Genomic DNA, 8,996 nt, shown 5'->3' on the forward strand with positions numbered 1-8,996 from the left:
ACTTTTAAATTTTCTAGCCACATCAGACCATGTATGACACAAAGATTTTTTATGATTTCTTACGCCTTAAGTGTCTAGCGTTTGGTAATTATATCGTCATCTAACATTGAGGGAAATAGCTTATGACGAACATTATAATTTTGAACATAATATGGACAAATACACTAATATTTAAGTGCATTTTAATTGTTTCTCATTTTATTGTAAAGCAATATATGTAACCAAAACACAAGTGTCTTTTCATTCTACTAAATGTAGTTGATATTTAACTAATCATTTTCACACCCAAAAATTCGTAATGTATCCCATACGTAAAGTAATTAAAGTTTCATTCTTTTTAACAATCAAGGTCCAGCATTGTCTGCAGCTACTCTTGTAAACGTATTTAAATGTTTCTTTGAAGGTAAAATACACAGCAACTTATACTGAAAGTGTTCAAAAGATCATCACAGCTGCTCACAATTTCCCATTCATCTTTACTGCTGTCGTAAGCCTCGATACTTGTCAGAGACTCCTGTTGATTTCGTCCACCAAAAATGTAGATTCTATTTCCTATTGAGCAACCGCCTGGTGCAACACGATCCGCATGACAACGAGCAATTAGTGACCACTCATCAACCAAGCAATTATACACCTCGTTGGTGTTAATAGCAAGTTGATACGTTCCACTATCTTCGCTGCCACCAATCACAAATATACGATGAGCAATATTAGCTGCAGCAGCCAGTGAACGCCCAGTTTTCATCGGACTTATATCTTTCCACATATTAGTCAAAGGACTGTACCTTTCACAGCTTCTAAGATCTTCAATCGCACTTTTCCTTCCACCAATAGCATAAATGTGATTCATACAACTTACAACAGCTGGGCCACTTCGTTCTTCTCTTAATGATGCCACCATGTCCCATTGGTTTATTCTTGGATCATAACGCCAGACCGTTTTAAGTCGGTTTGTTGGAGTCCGTCCTCCCACAAGGTATAGAAAACCATGTAATGAAACCAAACCTGGCCAATAGCTTGAAGCTGGTAAAGCACCAGTAGATATCCATTTATTGGTTTGAGGATTGTAAAACTCAGTTTGAGCAAGCAGTCCATTGCCAGATCTACCAGATGTTACATATAGTTTACCATTACATAATGTTATAGGAGTATTTTTGTGTTCCCAATGCATTGATGGCATGTGAAACCAACTTTGATCACTGGGTATGAAACACAATGGTTCATTACTTCCTGACAGTAGAATAACAGCTTCAATCACACGTCTTGGCTTTCTGTTCTCTGCGACATGATCATCACAAAAACCTTTCAAATACATCACTTCTTTGAGATGACCAAGGGCGGCATTTAGAGACTTCTCATCCGATAACACCAAGCTTTCACGAAGAATTTTGTCAACTATGGTCGACTCTGGTATCTCACACAGTCTAATAAGGGGAAATAAATCAGAGATTGCTTTATTTTGGTTTGGATTATGATTTATCCATTGTATAATAGCATCAAACACATCTTCCTCAGTCTGAACAACAAGATCATCACTCTTTACGATCTTCATCAACTGACACAAGCTAAACTTCAAATGCTTTCCGCTATCTTTTATCTCAGTAAATTTCGTCTGTATAAAGTCGTAAACTAGTTTACTCAGTTCCACAAAATCGTAACGTTCAGAAAAAGTTAACGTTTCCAAAAAGTTTTTCGTGGTTAAAAATGACTTCATGTGCAATATAGCCGCCTCTTGAAGCTTCGCTAAACTCAAATAATCTGCCGCAATCAAAACATTTTGGCTGTGATTTAAATCACCAAGATTTATTTTACCAGTATAGACATAATCCAAGACGCCGTTCATAACTCCCGGGCAGATAGCAGGCAGCTCAACTTCATACGCTTTTTTCTCGCGCAAATTGTGTTCAAACACCGCTGCAAAATAACCACCAGCTGAACAAAGGACAGCTTTGTGAGCAGGGAATTTTTCATTTCTCACAACTAAGACAACATCACAATACTTGACTTTCTTGCGAAGTTCATTCAAAAAGCTAACAACGTGATAAGAATGATCGCAATGCCATTCCTCATGTGATGCACATACATGAGTACAACAATTCTCTTTTTCTGCCATTGTTTCGTCTTTTTATGGTGAAAAATAAATGATAACAATGGCTTTGATTGAAAACAAACAAATTCAAATCAAACAAACTACGAAAGTACGAAGAGCAGTTTCTCTCCTCAGTCTCCTTGTCCGCGTCAAATTATCAGTGGTCCCATGGTAGCATGGTTCTGGTGTTCTGGCAAAGTTCTGGTAAATATTTTTTTTTGTGGTTGTACATTTGACAGTTCTTGCAGTTAACACCTCCATTTCCTACCTTTCAATAACCCAGCGCGAACAAGTGTTTTTAATAAACAACTTCCAAGAATGCATTCAGAATGTTACTCTATGGTAAAGTCAGATTTAGTTTTAAACCTCTAGCACACCATAGTGCTAAGATGTTTGTTTGTTTTTACTTGCCAAAATGATTGAGTCGGAGAGAGTTCATCTATGCAATGATTTCTATTGATGAAAAACTTTGTCCATTGGCTACGAGGTAGACCGAGAAAGGGATGGATGGATGCTGTGAACAGTGATATGAAGGCGATGGGTATAACGAGAGATATGGCGAGAGATAGAGACGTTTGGCGTGGAAAAATTCATGGACCGGACAACCCCCCTAGCGGGAATTAATACTGGCCGGTATACAAATGTTGTTTGTTTGTTTGTTTTGATTGGCTACAAAAGGTGTTTGAGGTTTGTTTTTATCATTTGATTGTGAAATAGTTAAAATTTTTGATTGGACTGCCCTATGTGACATTATAAATGCCCCCTTTTGTTTTATGATTTAGTACCGGAATTGTATGCCACATTTCATTAATATCAATCTGCCTGCATGTGTATTTCTACCCATATTTCCCATACCTTTTAAACACTATATGCTCAAAATACTGCACATTTAAGCTGAAGTTTTTAATTCAAAAGAAAAATCATATTATTAACAAATCTAGTGTTTTATCTATAAATTGATTGAATTATGATGTTCTTCTATTGTTCAGCTTCCGTATAGAGAGTCATCAACAGCTGTTTCCTCACCAAACACTTCAAAAAGATTGAACAACACACATCTCTTTGGCAAACGAGGTAAAACAAATGATATTTTGGTGTAAAATTTTGAAACAGCTGTACATCATGCATCATAATGTAAACTTTCCTATAAGTGTCTGATAATCCTTGTTATTTGATAGCACTCTTCTGGCGGTAGATACATACATAATTTACCGTTCAAGTGATCAGACAATATTCAATATTTCACCAAACATAAAATAGTTAAGATATTAAAATTAAATTCATGATATTCAACCAGAGTATTTTTCATTATAGTGTTGTAAAACATATCCTTTTCAAGACATGTTTCGCCTTTCATTTTGAGAAACTTTTAAATCATATTTTCGTGATTACTGAATAGTAAGGTCCTATAATAATTTTTTTAAAACAGAAACACATCCATCATTGTTCCTCATTGTACAATCTTCTATGAAAATGATGAAGAACTGTGATTGGTTGACATCTAGTCACGTGAGTAATCAAACATCTACAATGAAAAAGTTTTATTATTTATAAAACTTTATATAAAGTAAATGGTTTAAACCCGGGAGTATCGTTACATGTTTGTAAATGTAGATTGTCCAGGTTGGTTTAGTCCTGAGAAGGACTGTTTTTGCTGTTGTTGACTAACAACAGCAAAAAGTCAACAACAACAAAAACAGTCCTTATCAGGACTATACCAACCTGGACGATCTACATTTACAAACATGTAAAACATTATATAATTAAGACATAAGATCTTTCTACACATAGACAGTTACCTTATAAGATTCTTTTTTTCTCCTTTCTTCAGTGTATTGATCGCCTATGGATGATCCTCCATATTGACTGATACTGGTAATATCTGATGAACTTGGTGAAAGGGGGGGACCTTCAAGATGAAAGCTGGGGGGAGCTTCAAGATGAAAGGTGTGTAAACTTCCATGTTCACTTGAGGAGTCACCATAAATGTCACCTTTGAATGCCTCACCACGAATACTTGTCAATTTCCAGTTTTCTACTTCCACTTCCTCTCCCGAAGACTCTGCTCTAGCATGACGACTTCGACTTCCGGCTCTTAACGTTTCTTCTTCAAAGTATCTTTCTTGCAATGACTGTGTTTCGTTAGCCTGTAATCTAGCAACAGCTGCTGGAGGATAGTCATGGAGATGTACTGTATATTCTGCAGCTGTTGAAGTATCAGTCTCCGCAGTCGATAACATACCATTGTAATCATCACCAGCAGCAAGTCTTACAACAATTCCACCTCTTCTCGCGTCACTACTTTCACGTATATTCATTGATCTTTCCGCGCCATGACTACGGTAACCATGACCACGGTAACCATGACCACGGTAACTAATACCTTGGTAATCAAGCTCTGCCTCATCGCGATAACGACGTTCACTGGACATTCTTCCGTTCACTTCATCCAATGTTTCTACTCTCCAAGTTCCATCGTGTGTCTTTTGACTTGTCTCAAGGTCCGCAACTGGATGTCGATGGGCACCTGGGGTGATTGAGACATCATAACGATCCTCGTACCTCTCACCACCTTCTCTTCCTCTTTCGGAAGACTGGAATTTTTCTCTTTCATACTGTGATGACGTCATTATTTTACTGTCGGATCTACCACTTGATTCCTCGTGTGCTATTTCCGTTCTCTGGCTACCATCAACAATATCACGTGATTTTGACGTAATCACGTTTCTCCTGCTATCGGTGCTCTGGTCTCTAAAAGCACTTGAACCAGCTATCCGAGTTTCATCTTCATGCCTTTGCATACCCTCGTTATATCTAGCTCCATAAGCATCGTGTTTAAAGGTTCCTCCGCGTTCCCCTTCATCAATATTTAATGAGATAGACTGCGATGATCCTGTTTGACGCGCGGTATCCGTCTGTGTCCCCTCTGTGGCATAACGCACATTAGATTTTGGTGGAGCATCAGTTTCATCTGTCGTCAATACAGTTCTCATATCGTCCTTGGATTTCTTTTTACGTTGTCTAAACACACATTAAAAGTGACGGTTTCATTTATGTATATTTTCATGGCTGGGTACTAGGCTTCGCGCAATTTCGCTATAGGATTATACGTACTTGCCACATGGACAGCAGGCGCAGCATGGACAGTAACGACAACATAGATATAATAATCCAAGCAACAGTAACAACAAAAGTAAACCAAGGACAACCCAAAGTAGGATCCCTAAAAAATCATTCAAATGTTTCACTTTCATATTGTACACGACCGTCAACACTTTCATTTTTAATGGTTGTGTAGCTACTTACAATAATCGTCGTCGTCATCGTCTGATCTAGCAATGATTGGAGGAGCATCTAGAGGTGTATCTAAAGGTGGAGGGCGGAGATTCATTGGCAGTTCACATTATCTTTGAACTTGTTGTGTTTTTATTGTTTACCTCGACAACCAGTGACTGACACTCTCATACAAATATGGTTGTTCCACTCGAGAGGATAAAATCTTATATATCGAAAGCTACTTCTTCTCTCCAAGGTGTGTCTTCTTACGATCATCGCATTGACGTTGCCTTCAAAAATCTTAAATCAAAATACACATAATTGTCATTACTTTACTCTTACTTCTTCATTGCAAATATCGTTCTTCTCAACTCACCCTGACGGAGCCATTTATTGTGTAATCTTGCCACAGAGAGTTATCTGAACGACGAAAATCTATAAAAAATCGTGTAACCCACGAAGAATTCGTGCCATTTTCGAGTCCTTGTGTTGCTATTTCAGTAACTCGAGTTTCACCACCTGGATGAAATGATTATCATCATTTAAAACAACCATCTTTACCACCATTTATGTTACAACTTATTCAATTATTTCCATACCAAAGTCGATCTCCAAATATTGATTTTGATCACTTATGTTTGAACACCATGCACCTAAACCGTTCAACCTTGCTTTGAAAGGTTCAAAGCCAGGTTTAAATGTCGACGCTTGAAATGCACTGTTATTTATCGCACGATTATCATCGACAATACCCAACTCTCCACATACTGTGAGGAAGTAGAAACAAAAAAGTTTATTATTTTCAATAAGAAGTTAGTACTTCAACTGAATTTCATGTTTCCGCTGATTCAGATTTTTAAAAATCGACATACCGACAGGACACTGCTGTGTTAAACATTCCTGTGTTTCGTTCCTATTTCCTTTACATCCTTCAAGTGGCTTTTCACAATTTCTTCTACGTGTTCGTCCACAATTTGTACTCGTTGAAGACGTTGAAAAACATGCACTCCATTGAGTCCATGATGTGAACCCGTTGTCTAAACAATTATTACAAACGTTAGTTAGAAATGGTAAACGGAGCATATAGGGAAGATAGGGTACACATAGTATGTGAAATAGTGCAAAGGTATTGCAAATAGGATAAATATAAAACATAGCAGATGGGGTATAAAAGGTAAAGGTGAGGTAAATTTGGCATGTCGAAAGGTGAAAAGATTCTGTGAAACATTAATAATCTTTCTTCTTTAACTTACTGACATCCATATATATCTACTCTTGTACATAGATTACCCATATAAAACATTAATAATCTTTCTTTTTTACCTGACTGACATCCATTTATATCTACTCTTGTACATAGATTACCCATATAAAACATTAATAATCTTTCTTCTTTACCTGACTGACATCCATATATATCTACTCTTGTACATAGATTACCCATATAAAACATTAATAATCTTTCTTTTTTACCTGACTGACATCCATATATATCTATTCTTGTACATAGATTACCCACGGATTCTTGTGGTCGGAAACGCACATATTGTGCTAGAAAAGGACGAGAAATGTTGCTTTCCGCAATGTCAGAACCCGTTGATTTGCCTGGAAATGGACCAAAAAATTCTCGTGCCGAACACTAAAACAACAGGAACAAACTAAGAGTTAAAAAGAAAATTCTACAAAATTTGTTTTTTCCAAATGATAATATTGCTTACTTGAGGTCGAAGTCCATTTCTTATGTTTTTAAACACTTGGCCATCAATACTATAATCAACTTCATAAGCTGTGACATAATTCTCTGTTCTTTCTTGACCCTGAACTGCTAATTTCGTCACATTTGTCACGCTGCCTGAACATTTAGAATTATATGAAATAAAGTGAATTAGTTGACCGAAACGTTGTTGCCGCCATAAGCAAAACTTACCGGCAAAATTATGCCATTATTTTGAAAGATCATATGAGATAACAAAGGTTATTTAGTGGCTTATTGTCATACCTAAATTGACTGTGAGCGAGTGATTATTGACTGGCAAACACCAAGCTTGTCCGAAAATAACTGGGATGACCGTGAGATTGTAACTGGAATCAAATATGGATAATGATGGTGTGATGAGGTTATTTCGAAATATCCATCCGCATTGAGTTGCTCCTTGTCAAATAAAGGCATAATTAGTATGATAATGACGACTGCATGATTTATTATGTTCAAATTCTTTTTTTTCCGTTTTCACTTGTAAAGATTAGAAAGGTCTTTATCTCTTGTAAATCGTTAATGGTATTGTCTCCGATTTAAGTGTTATTATTATCGACTTGAGATGGAGTGAAAAATTTTTTTCGTGATCGAATTTAGCTCATCCATATTCTTTTATCAAAAGGAACTACCATCTACCGTTTTTTATGTTCATGCTATGTTTAACATATGGAAGCTGCATATTTTTCATTTGAAAATTATTTTTTGTATGATAAAAACATCAGTAAATCAACGAAGATACCGGATCACACAATTTAAGTTTGATTAATGCCTACCGCGCCCAGAGCTACCTCTATCTACTTCATTAATCTGATTTTATTGTACTTTCCACAAATATCTTTAATAAAGTAAATGGTTATAATGCATTCTTAATCTCGTGTTTATAAACCCTAATTACAACGAACTAAGTTTTAATAGAAAGAAGTGTGTACTCCATTGTGACTTAGCAAGTTTGAGAGAAAGTTTCTATACACGACTTCGCCTCATGTAAAATGAAAAAAACTTTTCATGAAAAAAGTAGAAGCTGAAAATATTCAATTGCTACTCTTACCTCGAATCGAATCTGTTAATATTGACATAAACACTAGTAGAATGACGGAACATTTGAATCTTAACCCAGTTGACATTTTAACTTTCATTTTTCATAGTACTTTCTGTGTTAAGTATTTGTAGATTATAGTAAAGCTTTCGTCAGAACGAAGCTTTGAACATAATGACTTTTATTTACCGTGTGTAACTTTGGTTGTGAATTAGCTAGGAAATGTCAGACAAAAGATATGAGATTGATCGTATTAGAACAATGCTTTTATATAGCTAATGTTCCTTTTGCATAGAATAAGTTTCGGATTTTAAATGCAAATTTTGCTCAAGGTCTTAATATCGACAATATTTTGGGAAAATGATGTGCGAATTTTTTCATACTACACGAAACACGTTCACGACTAAAATACTACCATTGCTATAATGAAGTGTTTCAATAAATGTAAATACCACTTAAGAAAATTTCTTGTAAAACGATGAAAGACAGGTCTTTCAAGTGTCCCTCTGACGACACTAAATTTTTAGGTGACTGTTGATGACTGTAGATGACAGTGGAGGACTGTAGATGACAGTGGAGGACTGTAGATGACAGTGGAGGACTGTAGATGACAGTGGAGGACTGTAGATAAATGTAGATAACAGTAGTTGAGCGTAGATGATTGTTGATGACTGTATATGACTGTAGATGCCTGTACATGCCTGTAGATGCCTGTAGATCCAAATTGGTTAGGGTGTACTGTCATCTGATTTTGACCTTCTGTGGCCGGTTGCCCAAAGCCTGGATAGCGTTATCCACTGAATAGCAAATTTTTCTGAACGTTCATAAAATCTCTTATG

General features: G+C 36.3%; 2 protein-coding genes across 2 annotated transcripts; both read right to left on the reverse strand.

The window, feature by feature from the left end:
- Positions 1 to 170: 170 nt before the first annotated feature.
- Positions 171 to 2,181, reverse strand: LOC124434970 (kelch-like protein 12). The gene has a single exon (XM_046984928.1). The coding sequence runs from the start codon at positions 2,111 to 2,113 to the stop codon at positions 386 to 388; it is 1,728 nt and encodes a 575-aa protein (XP_046840884.1). The 5' UTR covers positions 2,114 to 2,181; the 3' UTR covers positions 171 to 385.
- Positions 2,182 to 2,977: 796 nt separating this feature from the next.
- LOC124434102 lies at positions 2,978 to 8,245 on the reverse strand. Its single transcript, XM_046983976.1, has 12 exons — positions 8,170 to 8,245; positions 7,365 to 7,517; positions 7,084 to 7,217; positions 6,764 to 7,004; positions 6,238 to 6,402; positions 6,019 to 6,132; positions 5,742 to 5,884; positions 5,527 to 5,665; positions 5,396 to 5,455; positions 5,204 to 5,312; positions 3,889 to 5,110; positions 2,978 to 3,614 (listed from the first exon to the last, which is right to left on the reverse strand). The coding sequence occupies exons 1-12, from the start codon at positions 8,243 to 8,245 to the stop codon at positions 3,591 to 3,593; spliced, it is 2,580 nt and encodes an 859-aa protein (XP_046839932.1). The 3' UTR covers positions 2,978 to 3,590.
- Between the last annotated feature and the right edge of the window lie 751 nt (positions 8,246 to 8,996).

The sequence above is a fragment of the Xenia sp. Carnegie-2017 genome, unplaced genomic scaffold (genome assembly GCF_021976095.1).
Source record: "Xenia sp. Carnegie-2017 unplaced genomic scaffold, XeniaSp_v1 HiC_scaffold_14, whole genome shotgun sequence".
NCBI lineage: Eukaryota > Metazoa > Cnidaria > Anthozoa > Malacalcyonacea > Xeniidae > Xenia > Xenia sp. Carnegie-2017.

Coding starts and splice junctions, on each gene's coding strand:
- LOC124434970 (XM_046984928.1), bottom strand. CDS start 2,113: ATGGCAGAAAAAGAGAATTGTTGTACTCATGTATGTGCATCACATGAG.
- LOC124434102 (XM_046983976.1), bottom strand. CDS start 8,245: ATGTCAACTGGGTTAAGATTCAAATGTTCCGTCATTCTACTAGTGTTT. Junction 5,885..6,018: donor AGCAAGGTTGAACGGTTTAG/GTGCATGGTGTT, acceptor CATTTCATCCAG/GTGGTGAAACTCGAGTTACT. Junction 3,615..3,888: donor GAAAAAAAGAATCTTATAAG/GTAACTGTCTAT, acceptor TTTTCATTGTAG/ATGTTTGATTACTCACGTGA.